At 41.3% G+C, this 23085-nt stretch overlaps 1 protein-coding gene across 1 annotated transcript; it reads left to right on the top strand.

The window, feature by feature from the left end:
• Window positions 1–222: 222 nt before the first annotated feature.
• LOC139279665 (uncharacterized protein C11orf16 homolog) lies at window positions 223–21745 on the top strand. The gene is made up of 7 exons (XM_070898769.1): window positions 223–384; window positions 3188–3416; window positions 4632–5327; window positions 7472–7665; window positions 8440–8612; window positions 13532–13781; window positions 21430–21745. Exons 1-7 carry the CDS (start codon window positions 223–225, stop codon window positions 21559–21561), a joined length of 1836 nt encoding a protein of 611 aa, XP_070754870.1. The 3' UTR covers window positions 21562–21745.
• Window positions 21746–23085: the final 1340 nt, after the last annotated feature.

The raw sequence follows: 23085 nt of genomic DNA, 5'->3' as shown, positions 1-23085 counted from the left end.
CTACCATAGATGCCCCTAATTTTTTTGTCATACATTATATTCCCCTCCCTCACTGCAAATTGCATCTGATGTCCTCTCCCAACTCGTTATGTGACTGTGTCTTTGCTTTCTATCTCTATCATCACACAGAAAAACTTTGTACATAAAGCATTGAATTCATGCTTATTTTCCAATTCCTGCTCTCCCCAAAGCATACTTTAACCACTGTTTGCATTGATCAAAATGAAGCTGGAGCTGTGCACTGACATCTTTCTCAATAGTATCTGCGAATATGCTGACCCATGGAAGGGACCTTTTGGATCAAGTCAATTGATTTCTGGAACCTCTGTCTTAGCAAGGCGGGAGTCTGATGGATTCTATTACCGTGGCACAATCAAGCAAGAGGTGGGGGTGAATTATGCTGTTAATATTTAAATTGAACTAGTAATAACATTTCTTTTAACTTTTTGCAGTCTTGGCACAGCTGATTATTTATTCAACTGCATGATTATATAATTACAAAACTTCTCATTTGAAAGAAAAGAATTCAAAAAATAAACTTCACCCCACTCCTATTGAAAGTTCTACACTATATCATTGTCTAATCCAATTTATAACAGCATCCTTGACCAACTATGCCATCAAATGGAACTCATTCCTCATTTTGCGGTTTTATTGCAACTGTTTCTGGATGAGTAAAATAATTATTTGTTTACCCACAACTTATTTCTAACAAATTATACATATAAAGCACATCAATAACTTAGTACGTGTTACTGATTTTTATTACAAAATTATTGAATGTTTGAACATACTAAGCTGAGTAAGGCACCCCTCAAAATATTCAAAAGTAGTCTGGAAGTCGAGTTCATGGAAAGCATTCGAGACATTTTCCTAGAACAATACATCATGGAACCAATCAAGGAATAGGCTATTTTAGATCTTGTATTGTGTGAAGAGACAGGGTTAATTAGAAATCCCATAGTAAAGGGGAAGCGTGATCATAATCTGATCAAATTTCACATTGAGAAAGAAAGTCTTGCATTTATATAGTTCCTTTCATGACCACCGATCACCCAAAGCATTTTACAACCCATGAAGTACTTTTGAAGTGCAGTCACTGTTGTAATGTAGGAAACGCGGCAGCCAATTTGCACACAGCAATCTCACACAAACAGCAATATGATAATGATCAGATACACTATCTTAGTGATGTTGATTGAGGGATAAACATAGGCCAGGACTCCAGGAATAACTTCCCTGCTCTTCTTTGAAATAGTGCCATGGGATCATTTACATCCACCTGAGAGAGCAGACGGGACCTTGGTTTAACATCTCATCCAAAAGACGGCATCTCAGACAGTGCAGCACTCAGTACTGCACTGGAGCCCAAGCCAAGATTTTTGTGCTTAAGTCTCTATGGAGTCGGACTTGACCCAACTCCAGCCTTCTGACTCAGAGGCAAGGATGCTACCAATGGTACCCCTGGCTGACACTATGACAGTCATACCTATGAGGAACATACAATATTTGTACAGGAGAAAATGCCACTTTATTTGGTTGTTGTACCTATCAGAGATGCTGCAGAATTCAATTAAATTCCTGAGTTGGCTTTTCCTAGCCAGTGTGATGATATTAGTAAATACAGGCAACTCTTGATTATCTACACATGGATGCAATGGGAAACCGTTGTAACGGCATTTAAAATTCCGTATATGTGCGCGCTGCTCAGCCGCTGTCTCTCGCAGCCGCCGCTGACGTTGGAGTCCTTTCGACCCGGGAAGGCATCGGGCCAGTGCGTTTGGAGTCCTTTTGGCCTGGGAAGGCATCGGGCCGGTGCGTTCGGAGACCTTTTGGCCTGGGAAGGCATCGCACTCCGAAACCCCAGAGCTAGACAATCTCCTCCTCGAGGCCACCTGCATGCATGCTGGTAATGTCCATACTTAACTGCCTTGTTACTGTTTGTAGCTAATTGCACAGTATTTATTCATTGAAGTTTTAACTTTCTAATGTCAACTCGCTCTAACGGAGAAATAGTTTACCCGGCATAGCCCCATCTCCGAGGGACCCGGATAATCGAGAGTTGCCTGTACTGTCATTAACTCCAGCAGCCCTGAGCAAGGCGGAGGGGAGGGGGGGGGAGGGAAAAATCAGGCATTCCTGATAGCTATCCAGTCATTCCAGAGGGAAAGTATTTGTGTGGATGTGTGGATGTTGAGTGAGGGCAGGATTGCGTTGGACTGTAACTTCACTCATGGCGGAATACCATGATGACGCTAAACATGCAGATAAATCATGATCATTTGCTTGAGGTACAGGAGGGTGGTTTTGCTGAAGTAGCCGGCAATGATCATCTGCTGTCTTCAGTGAACATAAATGAAAAGTATAAAAACTGGCTTCTTAAGGGAAAGATGGTATTTCTGGGGAAGAGCAGGCTGCTTTGCTATTTTATGGCTGACGTGGCTGCCATTATCTGTACCACTCTGACTCAAGTTAGCACAGTACTAAATCCGCATACCCAAAATGAGACAGTGCCGTTGTGAGAGGAAGAGACAAGATTGGAAGAAAAATCTCAGGCACATCCTTGAGAAATACTACTTTTTGGCATAGTATATAAATGTACTAATCTGCAGTAATCCCGTTCACCCATCACACCTGTGCTCGCTGACCTACAATGGCTCCCGGTTAAGCAATGCCTCAATTTCAAAATTCTCATCCTTGTTTTCAAATCCCTCCATGGCCTCGCCCCTCCCTATCTCTGTAATCTCCTCCAGCCCCACAACCCCCCGAGATCTCGGTGCTCCTCCAATTCTGGCCTCTTGCTCAACCCTGATTTTAATTGTTCCAACATTGGCGGCCATTGCGAAACTGCCTAGGCCCCAAGCTTCAGAATTCCCTCCCTAAACTTCTTTGCCTCTCTTCTCCTTTAAGGCGCTCCTTAAAACCTACCTTTTTAACCAAGCCTTTGATCATCTGCCCTAATATCTCCTTACATTACTTGGTGTCACATTTTGTTTGGTAACGCTTCTGTGAAGTGCCTTGGGAGGTATTACTACGTTAAAGACACTTTTTAATTATACTAGTTGTTGTAGACTATTTGAATCATTATGCTTTACTTAACAAATACTGCAGGTAACTAAAATAAAGTGTCAGGTAATATATAAAGGAAAATAAATACTGCAACATAACCTCTTTCTGCTGTTGTCAGATAAAGAAAGGATTATTCCTGATTGAATTTGACAAATCTCTAGATCCAAGCAGGAAGTGGCAAGTATCTGTGCAGAAGACTGCATTGTATGATATAATTCAGTACAATGAGGCCATAAGGCATTCTGTGCTTCTGGGTGATAACGTATTAGCACCTTGGCAATCAGATGGAACCAGATATGGTCCTGGAACAGTGATATTTGGCATTGAGATCAGAGATCCTCTGCAAGGTATGGACTTCAATTTAATTACATATACAGTTATTGTCCTGATTGGCGATATATTGGATCTGATTTCAACTTTATGCTTTCCGTTTGAATCCAGGATTTGCAAACTAGAAGCCCATTAAGGCTCCTAGGGGTGCAATTGGTCAATGGGCTGTCAGCAAATCGATGGCTTGTTTTACACCATACCTAATGTTCTCAGTGTCATTGTGATTAAATACCGTTTAAACCACTCCTGTCTACATTCGCTGTTCTTCCTTCGTTCTGCATTAAAACAATGTAAAAACATATCTATATTCTTTGACTGAGTTCATTCATCCCTTCCTTCCTCCTTCCCTCACAACAACATATACCTCTGACTGGCTGTGGGCAAAGATACAGGGGATTTGCTAATAGTACAAGGTAGTTTGACGATGTTGGGCAAATGGGGTAACTTTTTGAGTATGCGCTGGTGGTGGGCAACCTTGAACTTGTAAAATAACTCCTGATATAACATTAACCCCAAGTAGTGAACAAAATGACTGGTTCTTGAAGGAACAGTTGTTTGGCATACAACCTTTGTTAGCTTGTGGGTGAAGAGAGAACATTTATCAAATTTCAAGGCAGAGATATAATTTTGTAAAAGCTGTGCATAATGGGCATTATTTGAAGGGTTAAATGGTGCATCCCCAGTGTTTCTTTTATTTTTCTGATTGCATGAATTGAATCATGCTGAATATGAGTGGCATCTGTAATTGTTTTGAATTGTTCAAATACAGAAGTACCTCAGAGTTACTGACACCAGTGAATAATGTTTTGAGGATTATATTTTCCAACTTCTCATAAGCTTGCCACTTTAACGTACTTTACTGCGTGCTTGCTTGTGTACTGTATTTTTTTCTTAAATTTACACCTTTACTTTATCTAAAAGCATTTTCACTGGAATAAAATTATTAAATAAAAATAATTTCACTGTTATATGTACTGACACTTCAGATTTACAGCTTTTTCAGCGTTACACAACCCCTTTTGTTCCAAGGTAACTGTCACTCTGAAGCTGTCTTGTATATTTTGAATTTTGTTTCAAGCTACAATTAAATCAATTAATTCAATTGATAACTAGACTGAAAATAAAACCTGACATGTTAGATTAGTCTTCCAGTGGTATGATGTGTGATGTATATTCATATTAAAAGTATAGTTCCAGAATATAAAGCTCTTTCCCCCTTTTTAATTAAACAGCGATTGAAGATGATGAGGTCTCTATAAACTTCTGGAATGGGAAAACAGTCAAAGTTTCCAAAAATGTGGCCATATGGATTCCATCTGCTTTGTATGAAAGAGTGCTACAGGAGCTGCTTACTCCTCTATCATCCAGACAGCAACTACAGGATGAGGAATTGAGTACCTGTCGTGATGTTTGTCTGCTTCAGCCCCAGACTCTGCCGGCTCACCTGTGCCACTTTGAACCAACATACATCCAGCCCTGGTATTCAGGCTTCCCTGGTCTGGACCTAGATAATAATTACTGGCATGGATTCTATCGTGGCTTCCACTGTTTGCCAGCTCATCCTGCGTGTTACTGTTTTCCAGAAGTGATTTCTCCCGTAGGATGGTGGCCAGTGACTCAAAGATCTACCAACACAACAGCATTTGACAAAGATGAGTTAGACAAGAAAATTACTTTACAGCTTCAGGAACTAGATATTCCCAAAAAGAAAGTTCCTGATGAAAACTTGCTTTGTTCATCTTCTTCCTCTTCATCATCTGAAGATTCTGATAGTGGCCCAGAAACAACTGTCAGCAAGCCTACTTTGGAAGACAGAATGGTGAATACAGACATTAACCTGTTGGAGATGCCAATGACCAAAGTAAAAGACAGGCCTGAATGGAGGTATTGGACTCAAAGCCACCAAGAACCATATAGAAAGAAACCAGGTAAAGAGAAACTTTTCTTTCAATTCTATAGGGGGTGAATTTCCTTGGACTTCACCTTCTCATTGAATGGAGTTTCCATCAAAATGCCACTGAAGTTACAGTGGCGGAGGGAGAAAGTCCAAGAAAATTGGACTTGTTCAGTGCAGGAATCAGATACCTGTGTATATGTGTTCTCAAAATCTGAAACCATTTTTACTATGATTCAATTTGTGGTTTTAATTAGGAAAGTGTTAGACTGAAACCAAAAATATAAGGGTGTTATCTAATATGCAGTATTTTAAATATGCTTGTTGTGTTGACAAAAGTAAACCATCAGCCCATTAAAGGTTTAACACAGCATTTATACATCACAAAAATACAGCATAGAGGGGGTGGCAGAGTATAACACTATACAGAGCTCACTCCTTTCAACAGATCATGTACATTTTACACTGTTACAGAATCTTCCTTCATTTAATCTCCTGAGACAGCTAAATAACTGTCGCCAATGGCTAAGAAACTATGTGAAATGTGTCCCTATCCAAAAGTAATTGAAAGAAAACTCCAGTGTATCAATCTAACATTACTAATTTTAATATTCGAGCATGACTCGTTGCATTGCACAGATGACATCCCCAGGGTCCCTATCACTTTGCAGCCACACTATTCTGTCCGGTAATGGTTCATGTGTCTGTACTTATCACCTTTGATACCTTCCATAACTAATTGCAGGGTATTTAGTCCCGCTACTTTTCGAAGGAGTTCATTTACACATCATTAAACTGTTCTTGATGAAGGTCCACTTATCTACTTGCTGTGAAAAAGTTTACTCTAACTTCCACCCTCCAGCCTGTATCCAATGTCGCTTTGTGTAACTCTACAGTCCATTAATTCTACAGTCCATGAGGTAAAAGGTAACAATTTATTCAGCTCTAGGCAGGCTCATCGATTTCTCACTGATAACTCCTGTACTCCATATAAACTGCCTAGTTATATTTCCAGCACAGCAAAGGGAGCAGACATGTACAGAACAAACTGTATGGGTAATTTCTAGAGGTGTTGCATATGAGGAGTCAAGAACAAGTGTAGTCTTCAAATGAAGCAGAATTAGAGGACGGGGGACATTTGGCCCAGGGTGTGGAGATGTAATTCAGTCCCCATTTAAAAGTCATACATTTTCCCCTTATTTTTATATAAAAATTAGATTTTATATTAGTTTCCTAATTGATATTGGGGAGCTCACAAGATAATAGAGATAGAGTGATGTAGCGAATGAGTAACGATAATATTGACATGGAACCTGATCTGAAAATATATGGCACGTGACTGGCACGTACTGTAGTACTACCTGGGTTTGTTACCAAAAAACTAAATAATATATTATAAACAACAATGCACACTACATAATGTATGTTTATTTATAAACAGCTATAGGTGATACAACATTACCAAATGTACGTACTATGTATTCTGATATTTGGTTTGTGATGTAAAACCTGGTGTATTTTATCACTGGTTTGAAAAAGCACTAAAACACACAAGCTCCTAGCCTAACCACTCCAATGCAATATTGAGGGAATGCTGCATTATTGAAGGTCTTGCCTTTGAATGAAATATTGAACCTAGGAACCAGCTACATGTTTGGGTGAATGATCCTTTAACACTATTTGAAGAAGAGCAGGGAGTTCTGTGGTGTTCTGACCAATGTGCTCTCTCTCTCTCAACCAATACCACCAAAAACCAAAATGTGCTGGTCATGTATTTAATTTCTATTTGTGGGAAATATACTAGTGTAGAACACTGCTTTATTTGATTAAATAACAACCGTTACTGCGCTCCAAAAGTTTAGACAGTGTGCTAATATGCTATATAAATACAAGTATTTAAAAAAATCATGGATTGTATGTTTGTCGAGATTTTTTTAAGGGAAGTGTGACATCATTCATCTTAAAATAATAAAAATCTCAGTAAGACCCCCCCACCACACAAGGTGAGTTCGCAATCTCAGCTGCACCATTATGGATGGCCCAAGTGTGGAGGTTGGGGGGGGGAAACGACATGTGGTCAGGCCATGTATTTTTCTAAAAGCCAGCTGAAGAGTGACATAGGCCAAGCCTTGGATCCAGTTACTACCATTCTGAACAACAATACTTTTCTTTTTGCAGGAACATGGTCTACAAGTCCATCGAGGAGTTTGTCTGACTCCAGTCAGCTGATCTCTTCCATGAAGCTGCAGAACCTTGGGCCAACAAATTGTAGTGCAGTGTTTGAAAACATTGATTCTACACATCCTCAGAACAGAATCACAATGAAAGAGGTTCTGACACATCAGAAACATGACATCACATCATCTACCGGGGTAAACTTCCAAACTGATCGATAGTATCCATAAAATTGCAGAGCAATTTCAACCCATTTTCTCATATATTTGTTTTGTTATATACCATAGTTTTCCTTAACAATTTAGTGCTTCTACCTGAAACGTTAAGTTGTTTTTTTCTCTCTTTGAAATGCTGTTGTGTATTCCCAGTATTTTCTGTTTTTATTCCCTTTTCTTTCCCTGTTCCCCAAATCTCCCGCGCCATGTAGCTTTCTCCGCTGAAAAGATGGACAGCAAACCTGCCCTGGGCTTCTGTCAATGCCACACTATAGCCATCCCCTATCAGGTACAGCACAGATTGGATAATGCTCTGTACTCTCCTCCAACAATGAGTTAAACCCGCCTCAGAAGTGCACATCTTACTGAACAATTGTGACATTTTCATTTACCTCATCATTTCCCTTTGATCAGCATGCTCTTGCCAATGTCATGCTATACATTCATGTCTACTGAGCATTAGATTGCCTATCCAAACATATTTCAAATGGGATTCTCAGAACCAGTTGGCTTTCATGCCATTAGTCTCCTACATTTGAATCAAGAGTCTAGCAGTGAAGGACTGTGCTCCAATAAATTATTAGCGCCCAGTTTTTTTGATGAACACTCTAAAGTCAGTGTACAGAAAGACGTGTACTAACCACATAACCACGTAGCAGTTATTTCCCCAATAACAAAACAGAACAGCAAATCATTTGAGCAGTAAAGCATTGTTCTTTTAAGTAAAAATTTTTAATTTTTAATTTTAATGGCCAGGCTCAGGCTCCACCAATTCAGGAGCGTCTCGGAGAGAATCAGGTATCACGTGACCGCCAACATCAGGAATCGGTGCAAAGATCGAGAAAGAAAAAGCTGCAGCTGCGTCAGTGGGAGGAAGACAGAGAGCAGCAAAGTCAAGACAAGTATCGAAGTGTCCAGGAACAGCGCAGGTACATCAGGTCTGGGGTAACAGTGTTTGAATGTAGCGCAATACAATAGAAGTTAGCTGTCGTGACACTGAGAGATCAGTTAGAGACAGGTAAAGAATATGAGACAGTCAAGGTTAAAGAATGTGACATGTGTATAATCCAGGGATTATTCAATATAAATGAAAAATAATGGATACCACTTGGGAGTGAATCTAGGCTGCAATGTGATATGGGGGTGGGAGCAGGGGTTGATTACAAATAGCAATTTGATATCCAGGTGTGATTTCAGGCTATCATCTAATATTGGGGAGTGATTATTGTTTGCAATTTGATATCCAGAAATGATTTCAGTATTTGCAGAGAGCTAACTGTCTGTGCTATGAAGTTTAAAATGCTTCCAGGTGATCATTATTTTGCACCATTGCACTAAGTGTGAAACCAAAGTTGATTTGTGATTGACTACACATTAATTACAAAACACAGCTTGTATTGGTTCAGAGCTCAAGCCACTTTAGATCATAGCAAACCTTGCCGCATGACCAGCCTATAAAAGTAAAGAAAACCAGGAACTAGTCAATGTTTGTGTGATATTTTATTTTATTGAAATATCTGTTTCAATCAAGGGAGGCACCTCATTTCTTTACTCGACATCTCAGGAGGCCATCGAATGGCCAGCCAAAGCTTTTTCCGTTGTATGAAACAACAATTGAAATATCAAATGATGAGAAAAATGAAACATTAACAGTTGCAGAACATGAGGAAAAAAACATATCACACCATAGTAGGATGACCTGTATACAGTTTGCCCGCTCAATCCTTTCTCAGTTGCTCAGTACAAGGTAGTGTTTTTTTTTCACGGGATGCGGGCGTTACAGGCAAGGCCGGCATTTATTGCCCACATGGTGGTGAGCCGACTTCTTGAACCGCTGCAGTCCTCGTGCTGAAGGTAAACCCACAGGGTTGACTTCATTAAAGTGGTTTGGTACTTTTCAGGCCATTTCAGAGAGCAATTAACAACAACAACAAAACTAGTATTTATATAGCGCATTTAACTTAGTAAAACATCCCAAGGCGCTTCACAGGAGTGCTATAAGACAAAAAATTTGACACTGAGCCATATAAGAAGAAATTACGGCAGATGACCAAAAGCTTGGGGACTGAGATGAGGAGAAATTTCTTCTCTCAGAGGGTTGTGGGTCTATGGAATTCACTGCCTCAGACAGCTGTGAAAACTGGGACATTGAATAAATTTAAGACAGAAATAGACAGTTTCTTAAACAATAAGGGAATAAGGGATTATGGCGAGCGGGCAGGGAAGTGGACCTGAGTCCATGATCGGATCAGCCATGATCATATTAAATGGCAGAGCAGATTTGAGGGGCCGTATGGCCTACTCCTGCTCCTATTTCTTATGTTCTTATGTTCTAATGAAGAGGTAGGTTTTAAGGAGGAAAAAGAGGTAGAGAGACGGATAGGTATAGGGAGAGAGTTCCAGAGCTCAGGATCTAAGCAGCTGAAGGCACGGCCACTGATGATTGAGCGATTATAATCAAGGATGCTTAAGAGGGCAGAATTTGAGGAGCACAGATATCTCATGGGGGGTGGTGGGGGGGGGGGGGGTTGTGAGGTTGAAGGAGATTACAGATAGGGAGGACTGAGGCCATGGAGGGATTTGTAAACAAGGATGAGAATTTTGAAATCGAGGCGTTGCTTATCTGGGAACCAATGTAGGTCAGTGAGCACAGGGGTGATAGGTGAACGGGACTTGGTGCAAGTTAGGACACAGGCAACTGAGTTTTGGATGACCTCAAGTTTACGTAGGGTAGAATGTGGGAGGCTAGCCAGGAGTGCATTGGAGTAGTCAAGTCTAGAGTTAACAAAGGCATGGATGAGAGTTTCAGCAGCGGATGAGCTGAGGCAGGGACGGAGATGGGTAATGTTCTGGAGGTGGAAATAGGTGGTTTTAGTTATGCCGCGGATATGTGGTCAGAAGCTCATTTCAGGGTTAAATATGACACCAAGATTGCGAACAGTCTGGTTCAGCCTCAGACAGATGCTAGGGAGAGGGATGGAGTCAGTGGCTAGGAAATGGAATTTGTAGTAGAGACCATAGACAATGGTTTCGGTCTTCCTAATATTTAATTGGAGAAAATTTCTGCTCATCCAGTGCTGGATGTCGGACAAGCAGTCCGATAATTTAGAGACTGTGGAGGGGCCGAGAGAAGTGGTAGTGAGGTAGAGCTGGGTGTCGTCGGCGTACATGTGGAAACTGACGCCGGGTTTTCGGATGATGTCGCCAAGGGGCAGCATAAAGATGAGAAATAGGAGGGGCCAAGGATAGATCCTTGGGGGACACCAGAGGTAACGATGTAGGAGTGGGAAGAGAAACCATTGCAGGAGATTTTCTGGCTACGATTAGTTAAGAGTCAACCACATTGCTGTGGGTCACATATATAGGCCAGACTGGGTAAGGACAACAACAACAACTTGTATTTATATGGCGCCTTTAAACCTGGTAAAACGTCCCAAGGCGTTTCACAGGAGTGTTATAAGACAAAAAATAAATTTGACACTGAGCCTCATAAGAAGAAATTATGGCAGATGACCAAAAGCTTGATCAAAGAGGTAGGTTTTAAGGAGCGTCTTAAAGAAGGAAAGAGAGGTAGAGAGACAGAGAGGTTTAGCGAGGGAGTTCCAGAGCTTGGGGCCCAGCCACTGATGTTTGAGCAGTTATAATTAGGGATGCTCAAAAGGGCAGAATTTGAGGAGCGCAGATATCTGTGGTCTCACCAATACCCTGTACAGTTGTAGCAGGACTTCTCTACTTTTATACTCCATTCCCTTTGCAATAAAGGCCAACATTCCACTTGCCTTCCTGATACATGCTGTACCTGCATGCAAACTTTTTATGTTTCATCCACAAGGAACCCCAGGTTCCTCTGTACTGCAGCACTTTGTAATCTCTCCATTTTTATTCTCCAGATTTAATTAACTGAATTTAAATTCCCCTAGCTGCTGTGTTGGGATTTGAACTCATGTCTCATGGTTTATTAGTCCAGGCCTCTGGATTACTAGTCCAGTAACATAACCATTACATTACCATGCTCCCAGTGGTGTAGTGGTTATGTTAATGCATTTGTAATTATGAGGCCTGGAGTGATAATCCAGAAAATGTGAGTTCAACTCCTACCTTGGCAGTTTGAGAATTTGACTGCACATTAAAAAAATATATATTTGCTGTTGGATTCCCTCAATGACTATCTGTCCCACCTGTGACAGGGTCTGTGGCTCTCGTATTGCACTGTTCAGCCACCTATGAACTCACTTCAGGAGTGGAAGCAAATCTTCCTCGATTCCGAGGGACTGCCTATGATGATGATGGGCTGTAAAAACCAAACTGGTTCACTAATGTCCTTAAGGAAAGGAAACCTGCTGTCCTTACCCAGTCTGCCTATAGGTTACTCCAGTCCCACATTAACATGGCTGACTCTTAACTGTCCTTTGGAATGGCCGAGCATTTGTACTCAATACACTCTTACTCTTGGTGCTTGTTTTATCGAAACTCCATGACACAGTAAAACCCACACAAGATATCCAGGCTCCTCTTATTTCTGTGTTCAAAAATTGCACACCAATCTGAAATTACTTGAGATTTATCAATATCTTTGGATTTTATTCAGCTTTTTCAAGTAATCTGCTGAAAAACACAAATGTAAACAAATCCACACTAATGTAGAAATAAATTTGGCCTTATGCTCACAAGCATTAGCACAGCCTAAAATAGCTGTCACTCTGTCAAATATCACAGAACAGTGCAAACCTTCCCATACAAGAGAGCTAAGACTTACTCCACCTGTATGAGACAACTGATCCTAATTTACATATTCACCATTTCTTGAGAAATAATTTTTTTATTATTACAATTTGAAGAATGATTATGCTCAGTTACTGCAAAGAAACAGACCACTTTTCAACCCTGGCCTCCCAGTGTCAGTATCAGGGGCTGCCTGGTCACACTCAATTGCAGAGTAAAACTCTAATGATGTCCCAAATTCCAGTTTCAGCGAGCACCTGCTAGCTTAAGTGCAAACCCTCTCAGACAAAAAAGCTAAGACATTCTCCACCTGCATGAGACAACTGATCCCACCAGTATGATTGTTTCCATTTTCTTCCCAGAGATGGTCTTCACCTTTCTAAGTATAATTATGATTTATTTTCTATTGTGGATTTGTGCCTACTAGGAAATAGTTGAGACTCTGTTCACGTGGAACCCTTAAAATTAACAACATAAGATTTTCATCTTATTACCATGGGCTGAATTAAAACCCAAGGGGTCGAAGTTCAGTAGCGCCCCATTTTGGGGCGGTAACCAAGGTGTAGCTGGACTTTCTGCACCCGGCATGGAAGTCCCATCCCTGCCGTGAAATTGTGATTACCGTCCCTAGAGGAAGCAGAGCACAATGTCGGGTGCTCCACTTCTTCTCGGGTGCGGGAATGGGTGGTAAGCACGCGAATTGTCCAGGGCTACGCGGAGAGCCACATAGAGATGGCGAGAGCACATGACCCTCCCCTTCCATTAAAGAGGAGGGCATGCTGCGAGCACTGCAATGGGGCGAGGGGCCTCACCATGCCACCAGGGGCGCTAACGGGAGGCGCAAACTATGCAAATTTCTACCCACAAGTCTCTTAAGGCTATAGACAAATATCTAACACACTGCACCTTTTGGTGCACTAACCATTATTTAAGCAACAAAAGGGAACACGCTTTCCAGATACGCTCTGCTATGCATATTTTTTTAGAGCAGTAACCTTTTATCCGGAGTTTACAGTAATGCAGACAGTGCAATAGTAAAACATTATTTCCTTTTATTTTCAGTCATTACATTTTTTTTCACAACCTATTAAAGTGACTCTGACTTGATTCAGTATTTTGCCTTTAGGGAGAAAGTGATTCAGCGCCTGCAGAAGGATTTCAAACAGGTCGCAGAGTGTGAGCGCCAGCTGGAGGAAATGAAGAGAGCCAAGAAACATTTGCAGCAGAAGACTCACACCAGGTTCCAGTCCATAGCCTCTGAGGACAAGGAGAGAGAAACCCGCAGATTGGCGTATCTCCAGCAGGCGACAGCGAGGAAGGATTCGATAGAGGCAGAGAAAGTGAAAGCAAATGAGATTAAAGAAATCCAGAAGCAGGTAACTTACTCAGGAAACTGTTCCTTTGGAAAGTAAAACACTTAGAAAAAAAGAACACATTTATATAGCACCTTTTACATTCCAAAGTGCTTCACAGCCAATTAATTACTTTTTGAAATGCGGTCACTGTTGCAGTAGAAGAAAACACAGCAGTCAATTTGCGCACAGCAAGGTCCTACAAACAGTAATGGGATGAATGACCAATTAAAGTTTATTAGTGATTTAGTTGACGAATAAATGTTCACCAGGACACCCGGAGATTTGCCCTGCTCTTCTTCAATAAGTGCCATAGGTTATTTTATGTGAGGGCAGACAGGATCTCGTTTTACATCACATGTCCAAACGACAGCACCTCCAACAGTGCAATACTCCTTCAAAATTTTGTGCTCAAGTCCTGGAGTGGGGTTTGACTTTTCTGACACACAGGCAAGAGTGCCACCACTGAGCCACAGCTGACACAGTAAATTGATTTTTCTACACAGAAGTTACACGTTATAAACAATAGTGCCATGACTTTGTTACGTTTTTCATTAGTTGGGGTTGGAGGGGATATAATGCAATGAATTGCTGTTTAAATGTATCACACTGGGGACTGTGTAATATGGGTTTGTGCATATGATTCCCCACATTGTAAGTTCCTGATATTTGTTGTCAGTGACTTGAGCACATAAATTAGGTCAACATTTATCTCTTAACCAATACTACCAAAATATAATTACTGGTCATTTATCTCATCACTCTTTAAGAGATCTTGCTGTGTGCAAATTTGCTGCCAAATTTGCCTTCATAGCCATAGAATCGTAGAATCATAGAATGGTTATAGCACAGAAGGAGGTCATTTGGCCTGTTGAGTCTGTGCCAGCTCTCCGAAAGAGCACTTCAGCTAGTCCCACACCCCCGCCCATTCCCTGTAGCACTGCAAATTATTTTCCTTCAGGTACTTATCCAGTTTCCTTTTGAAAGCCATAATTGAGTCTGCCTCCACCACCCTTTCAGGCAGTGCATTCCAGATCTTAACCACTCGCTGCATAAAAAAGTTTTTCCTCATGTCGCCTTCTGCCAATCACCTTAAATCTGTGTCCTCTGGTCCTTGAACTTCCACCAGTGGGGACAGATTCTATCTACTCTGTCCAGACCCCTCATGAGTTTGAACACCTCTATCAAATCCGCCTCTCAACCTTCTCTGCTCTAAGGAGAACAACCCCAGCTTCTCCAGTCTATCCACTTAAGGTAAGTCCCTCATCCCTGGAACCATTCTTGTAAATCCTCTCTGCACCCTCTCTAAGGCCTTCACATCCTTTCTAAAGTGAGATGCCCAGATTTGAATACAGCACTCCAGTTGAGGCCGAACCAGTGTTTTATACAGGTTCATCATCATTTCCACGCTTTTGTACTCTATACCTCTATTTATAAAGCTTGTATGAATTTTTAACCGCTTTCTCAATCTGTTAGATGTAGTCCTTACTACTAGGGGGATCAAGGGGTATGGCGAGAAAGCAGGAATGGGGTACTGAAGTTGCATGTTCAGCCATGAACTCCTGTACCTATTTTCTATGTTTCTATGTCCTGTCACCTTCAACAATTTGTACACATATACCCGCAGATCTCTCTGTTCATGCACCCACTTTAGAATTGTATCCTTTAGTTTAATTACTGTTGCTTGTTCTTCCTACCAAAATGTATCACTGCACTTTTCTGCATTAAATTCCATCGGTCATGTGTCTGCCCATTACACCGGCCTGTCTATGCCCTCTATCACTATTCTCCTCACTGTTTTCCTTACTTCCAAGTTTTGTGTCTTTTGCAAATTTTGAAATTGTGCCCTGTACACTCAAGAATAAGTCATTAATATACATCAAGAAAAGCAGTGGTCCTCGTACTGACCCCTGGGGAACACCACTGTATACAATCCTTCAGTCTGAAAATGACTGTTCACCTTCCAATTTCCCACTTAGCCAATTTTGTATCCATGCTGCCATTGTCCCTTTTATTCCATGGGCTTCAACTTTGCTGGCAAGCCTATTTAAAAAAAATTCATTCCAGGATGTGGGTGTCGCTGCCAAGGCCGGCATTTATTGCCCATCCCTAATTGCCCGAGAGAATGTGATGGTGAGCTGCCTTCTTGAACCGCTGCAATCCTTGTGGTGAAGGAACTCTCATAGTATTGTTAGGAAGAGAGTTCCAGGATTTTGACCCAGCGACGATGAAGGAACGGCGATATATTTGCAAGTCAGGATGGTGTGTAACTTGGAGGGGAACTTGGAGGTGATGGTGTTCCCATGCGCCTGCTGCCTTGTCCTTCTCGGTGATAGAGGTCGTGGGTTTGGGAGGTGCTGCCGAAGAAGCCTTGGCGTGTTGTTGCAGTGCATCTTGTAGATGGTACACACTGCAGCCACGGTGCACCAATGGTGGAGGCACTGAATGTTTAAGATGATGGATGGGATGCCAATCAAACGGGCTGCCTTGTCCTGGATGGTGTCGAGCTTCTTGAGTGTTAGTGAAGCTGCACTCATCCAGGCAAGTGAAGAATATTCTATCACACTCCTTGTGCCTTGCAGATGGTAGAAAGGCTTTGGGGAGTCAGGAGGTGAGATACTCGCCACAGAATACCCAGCCTCTGACCCGCTCTTGTAGCCACAGTATTTATATGATGGTCCAGTTAAGTTTCTGGTCAATGGTGACCCAGGATGTTGAAGGTGGAGGATTCAGCAATGGTATTGCCGCTGATTGTCAAGGGGTGGTGGATAGACTGTCGCTTGTTGGAGATGGTCATTGCCTAGCGCTTGTGTGGAGCGAATGTTATTTGCCACTTATCAGCCCAAGCCTGAATATGGTCTAGGTCGTGCTGCATGCTGGCATGGACTGCTTTATTTTCTGAGGAATTAAGAATAGAATTGAACATTGTGCATTCATCAGCGAATATCCCCACTTTTGACCTTATGATGGAGGGAAGGTTATTAATGAAGCACCTGAAGATGGTTGAGCTCAGGACTTTGCCCTGAGGAACTCCTGCAGTGATGTCCTGGGCTGGAATGATTGACCACCAACACCACAGCCATCTTCCTTTGTGCTAGGTATGACTCCATCCAATGGAGAGTTTTCCCCCTGATTCCCATTGACTTCAATTTTACTCGGGCTCCTTGATGCCACACTCTGTCAAATGCTGCCTTGATGTCAAGGGCAGTCACTCTCACCTCAGGAATTCAGCAGTTTTGTCCATGTTTAGACCAAGGCTGTAAAGCGGTCTAGAGCCGAGTCGTCCTGGTGGAACCCAAACTGAGCATCGGTGAGCAGATTATTGGTGAGTAAATGCCGCTTGATAGCACTGTCGACGACACCATCCATCACTTTGCTGATGATTGAGAGTAGACTGATGGGGCGGTAATTGGCCGGATTGGATTTGTCCTGCGTTTTGTGGACAGGACATACCTGGGCAGTTTTCCACGTTGTCAGATAGATGGCAGTGTTGTATTATGTGCTACTTTATCAAACGCCTATTGGAAATCCATGTACACCACTTTAATCGCATTGCCCTCATCAACCCTTTCTGTTACCTCATCAAAAAACTCAATCAAGTTGGTTAAACATGGTTTGCCTCTAACAAATCTGTGTTGGCTTTCCTTAATTAATCCACACTTGTCCAAGTGACTGTTAATTTTGTCCCAGATTATTGTTTCTAAAAGCTTCCCCAATGCTTAAGTTAAACTGACTGGCCTGTATTTGCTGGGTTTATCCATATAGCCTTTTTTGAACAAGGGTGCAACATTTGCAATTCTCCATTCCTCTGGTACCACCCTATGTCTAAGGAGGATTGGAAGATTATGGCCAGTACCTCTGCAGTTTCCATCTTTACTTCCCTCAGCATCCTAGGATGCATCATGTTGTGTATGTATAATATAAGTATACACTCTGTACACTCAATGTACAGTTACATAAGACCACTGGATGTACCTTCACACTGTATACACTATGCCTGTACCACCAGAGGGTGCAACTGGTGGAGACCTAGGGGTCACCTGTACACGACAGGTAACCAGGTATAAAAGGGAGCTCACCACGCTGTACCCTCACTCAGGAGCTGTAATAAATGGACTAAGGTCACCACAGTTCAAGTACAATACCTTGCCTCGTGGAGTCATTACTAGAGTGCTTACAGACACAATACATCACATCCAGTCCTGGTGACTTATCTACTTTAAATACAGCCAGCCTTTCTAGTACCTCCTCTTTATCAAATTTTATCCCATCCAGTATCTTAACTATCTCATTTTCACTATAACTTTGGCAGCATCTTCTTCCTTGGTAAAGACAGATGCAAAGTATTCATTTAGTACCTCAGCCATGCCCTCTGCCTCCATGCGTAGGTATCTTTTTTGGTCCTTAATCAGCCCCACCCCTCCTCTTACTACCTGTTTACTATTTATATGCCTATAGAAGACTTTTGGATTCCTTTTATGTTAGCTGCCGGTCTATTCTCATACTCCCTCTTTGCTCCTCTTAATTCCTTTTTCACTTCCCCTTTGACCTTTCTATATTCAACCTTATTCTCACTTGTATTCTTAACGTGATGTCTGTCATATGCTCCTTTTTCTGCTTCATTGTACTCTCTATCTCTTTCATCATCCAGCGAGCTCTGGCTATGGTTGCCCTACCTTTCCCCCTCGTGGGAATGTACCTCGACTGTACCTGAACCCTCTCCTCTTTAAAGGCAGTCCATTATTTGATTACAGTTTTGCCTGCCAATCTTTGATTCCAATTTGCCCGTCACAGTGACTACTTCAATGCTACTTCATTGTTTGTAAGTGCTTTGGGACGTCCTGAAGATATGAGAAGTGCCGTAGAAATGTTATTTTTTTATTGAAGTGCAAGAAAGATTAAAATGCCCTTCGTCCCTTCTCAGCATGGTTCTGAAGGACTGTGTTAAAGCTGCAGGTGGCATGCAGCAGGACCTCTAGGTACGAATATAAATCAACAGTTGAAACAGATATCTCTTAGATCCTCCAATAAATATCTTCAAAACTCATCTTGAGCTCTGAAAAACCATAATATTGCACTTGGAATATTATTCCACGGTGCAGCCCTTCAGGAAGTAAAAAATATAGAAGCCACTTTGTGCTGGTTTGAAGTTTGTCCCCAATACTCAGCACCATGAAACCTATTCAAATCTTTTTTGTGTTCTATATTTTGTGTGTTTACATATTGTTCACCACCATAACCCACCAGTTAGCCCATTGTTCCAAGATGGATGCAGTGCACTAGATCCCCAACTGAGTTCTCCAATGACACCTACAAGCCTTAGTAGACTTGCTGCTCAATGCTGGTGAAAATATCAGGAGCACAGTGGCAGCAGAATACAATTTGGAGGTTCATAATTCTAGGTGAGATCAATTTCCACAATTGTTCCAGCTATTTTTTGTTCCCCAAAATTTCCGGTCTGAGTCGGAGGTGTCACTTGCTACATTTGTTCCTTCACATACATGCAAATTAGCTGAATGGCTTAAGGGACCAAGATTCCTGGCTGTTGTATCCCCATTAGATGTAATTATCTTCAGGGTAAGTTACATACAGATAAATGTGGCACAACCTTCTTTGGAATTGACCTAAAAGGGAAATGTGAACTTTTAAAATGTACTTAATGCATTGAATACTTTTGCCAATATCTCACATTTGCCTGCATCTTTTGAGAAATGGTTTCTTCTGCTGTGTGGAGCAACTAAGTCACACTTCAAACTGTTAGAGAGTCTCTCTGGTAAGCAGCATGTTTTTGACTGCCTTCCCCCCCACACACACACTCACAGTAAGGTAGAGTAACATGGGATTCTTTTGTGTAGGAATAGAACAAAAGGGAGAAAAGGAGGGTGAGTTAACATCAAAGGAGGATAGTTCAACCAATTATTACCCCCACAACAAATATATAGGCCTCGCAGATTTTTTGAGGGGCTGATTGAGGAGTCTGCTTTTGGTGACTGTATTTCACTAAGGAAGCTGTACCACCTTTTGCATGATGACTTACGGATCCGATGAAGTTACAGAACTTCTCTGTTCATGGCTGTCTAAGTCTTACATAAGAACATGAGAATTAGGAGCCTGCTCTGTCATTCAACAAGATCATTGCTGATCTTCTACCTCAACTGCACTGTCCCCATAGCCCTTGATTCCCTTAATATTCAAAAATCTGTCTCCTCTCCTCTTCGGCTCCTGCATCATAGCTCTCAATTGTTATGCCATAGATACCTCCCAAGCTACAATCGTGGACTTAGGCAACGTTAGCCAGGGTGTAGTGTGGTCCTGCATATGACAGGTTACCAATACCATCTTCACAAGAGAAGGGCAATTCATCCATTTTGTGATGATTTCTAGGCAGCAGGATGACAGGATAAATGGCACCCACATTGCATTACTGGCTCCTATTGTGAACTGGTTTAATTCTCTGTTTTATTCCACTCTCTCAATGTTATAATCACTCCCTCAAGTTCAAGAGCACAGACAAGCATATCTGGCACACAACTCAGTTAACCCTCTATCACCAGACCTTGCTGGACCACATCAAACACTATCAGGCCTCTCTCTCTTCTGCAAAAACTGCTCACTGCTCCAGGATCATCCTTGAAAGCAAAGATAACCCACAGCTTCACTTCTACAGTACCAAGTGTTTCCTTGAATCTCCCTCCCCTATCCCTTCCACCCTCACCTCCAACAGGTGTGAGGCGCTCATGGACTTCTTTGTGACAAACATTGAGACCAGCTATTCAGCGCCTTCCATCTTCCTCAATTCTCTGTAAATTTCAGCTCATTCAAAACTTTAAAATCGAGATGTTGCTGGACCAGGAGCCAATGTAGGTCAGAGAGCACAGGGATGATAGATGAACGGGATTTGGTGCGAGTTAGGATACAGGCAGCAGAGTTTTGGATGAGCTTAAGTTTATCCATAGTCAACAGAAAGAGGAAACTTTTATTCCACAAACCTAGGCTGTATGGAGACCAGAGTTGAGAAGCTAGTTAGTTCACTGTATCAACCAGTCCCCATCATCAGTAATTATTAGCACAAATGAAATATTCAGAAAGAACAACTGGACTCAAAAACATTCATCTGCAAAATCTTTGGTTTAATACACTCGAGTGTAAATTTTCTTTCTTGGAACATAGCAACAGGAATAAGCCATTCAGCTCATCGAGCCTGCTCTGCCATTCAATGAGATCATGGCTGATCTGTGACCAACTCCATATACCAATCTTTGGCCCATATCCCTTAATAACTTTAACAGGAAGCTATCAATCTCTGATTTTAAAATTATCAATTGATCTAGCATCAATTGCTGTTTGCAGAAGAGAGTTCCAAACTTCTACCACCCTTAATGTATAGAAGTGTTTCCTAATTTCACTCCTGAAAGGTCTGGCTCTAATTTTTTGACTATGCCCCCTCGTCCTAGAATCCCCAACCAGTGTTGACCAATGTCCTTTATTATTCCCTGTCTCTGTACAGGTGGATTGTATGAGGCACACATAACTAACTGTAGTATCAGGTCATCCAACGACATTCTTCTTTACCTGCTTCCTGATCTATTACCATCACTTCTTCAAAAAGAAGAAAAAAGGATGCGTGAATTAAAACAAAATGTTATAATGTCTCATTATTCATGTTTTCTAGGAAGCTAGAAGGAAGCAAATGGAACAATACAATAAAATGCTGGCAGAAAAGTTCCATGAAGCAGAGAGGTTGACTGAAGAACGAGAGACAGGAAGAAGAAAGCATCAAATGAAACGTGTTTCATCATTTTAGACAGAAGTTTTACCAGGTTCAGTCTATGCTGTTACCACAATAGACCCTATATAAATGTCAGATAATATTCGGCAGCACATTCCAGAGACAGAAATACAGCATCTGATCTCAAGAGCCATTAGTATCTGTGACATGAGATCCAGGATCCACATCATTCATTTTCATACACTAATGTTGTGTATTGTTTAATATTATTTTTCTTAAATTTGTGATTTATTTTTCTCTATCCAGTCTTTATTCTCCTCTTCTTTAAACCCAAGTTAATCTGTTCATAAGGATAGTGAGAAAGGATCTCGGCTCAGAAGATCAGAAAGCAGAATTAGTATAGGTGGAGATAAGAAATAACAATGAGCTGAAAACACTGGTGGGAGTAGTTTATGGGCCCCCTAATAGTAGCTATACCATTAGACATTGTATTAATCAAGAAATAATAGGAGCTTGTAAAAAAGGTAATGCAACAATCGTGGAAGACTAGGCAAATTAAATTGGCAAAAGTAATCTGCAGGACGCGTTCATGGAATGCATTCGAGTCAGTTTCCTAGAACAATACATTGTGGAATCAACCAGGGAACAGGCAATTTTAGATCTTGTATTGTGTGCGGAGACAGGGTTAATTGGTAATCTCATAGTAAAGGATCCTCTGGGGAAGAGTGATTATAATAGAATTTCTCATTGAGTTTGAGAGTAACATACATAAATCTGAAACGAGAGTTTTAAACTTAAATAAAGCCAATGGCAGGTATTAAAGAGGGGGGCGGGGTGGATAAGGAGCATGGGAAATTAGATTAACAGGTATGGAGGTAGATAAGCAGTGGCAAACATTTAAAGAAATATTCCAAAATTCTCAACTAATATACATTCCATTGATAAATAAAAACTCCACGGGAAAAGTGATCCATCCATGGCTAACTAAAGATGTTAAGGATAGTATTAGATTAAAAGAAAAGGCTTATAATGTAACGAAGAATAGTAGTATGCCTGAGGATTGGGAGAGCTTTAGAAATCAGCAAAGAATTGACAAAAAGGGAGAAAAGAGAAATATAAAAACAGATTGTGAGTTTCTATAAGTATGTAAAATGGAAGAGAGTGGCAAAAGTAAGCATTGGTTCCTTAGAGGCTGAGGCAGGAGAAATTATAATGGGGAATAAGGAAATGGCAGAGATTTTAAACAAATATTTTGTATCTTCCTTCAGAGTAGAAGACATAAAAAGCACACCAGAAATAGTGGGGAACCAAGAGACTAATGAGTGAGGAACTTAAAGAAATTAATATCAGTCGAGAAAAAGTACTTGAAAAACTAATGGGACTAAAAGCTGACAAATCCCCTGGACCTGATGCCCTACATCCTAGAAGAGGTGCCTGAGCGATAGTGGATGCATTGGTTGCGATCTTCCAAAATTCCCCAGATTCTAGAATGGTCCCAATAGATTGGAAAACAACAAATGTAACCCTGCTATTCAAGAAAAGAGGGAGAGAGAAAACAGGGAACTTCAGGTCAATTAGCCTGACATCAGTCTTCAGAGA

Source organism: Pristiophorus japonicus, chromosome 14 (assembly GCF_044704955.1).
Source record: "Pristiophorus japonicus isolate sPriJap1 chromosome 14, sPriJap1.hap1, whole genome shotgun sequence".
NCBI classification, from domain to species: domain Eukaryota; kingdom Metazoa; phylum Chordata; class Chondrichthyes; family Pristiophoridae; genus Pristiophorus; species Pristiophorus japonicus.
This window is presented reverse-complemented; position numbering and strand designations above follow the sequence as displayed.

Coding starts and splice junctions, on each gene's coding strand:
- LOC139279665 (XM_070898769.1), top strand. CDS start 223: ATGAAGCTGGAGCTGTGCACTGACATCTTTCTCAATAGTATCTGCGAA. Junction 5,328..7,471: donor ACCATATAGAAAGAAACCAG/GTAAAGAGAAAC, acceptor TTCTTTTTGCAG/GAACATGGTCTACAAGTCCA. Junction 8,613..13,531: donor AGTGTCCAGGAACAGCGCAG/GTACATCAGGTC, acceptor TTTTGCCTTTAG/GGAGAAAGTGATTCAGCGCC.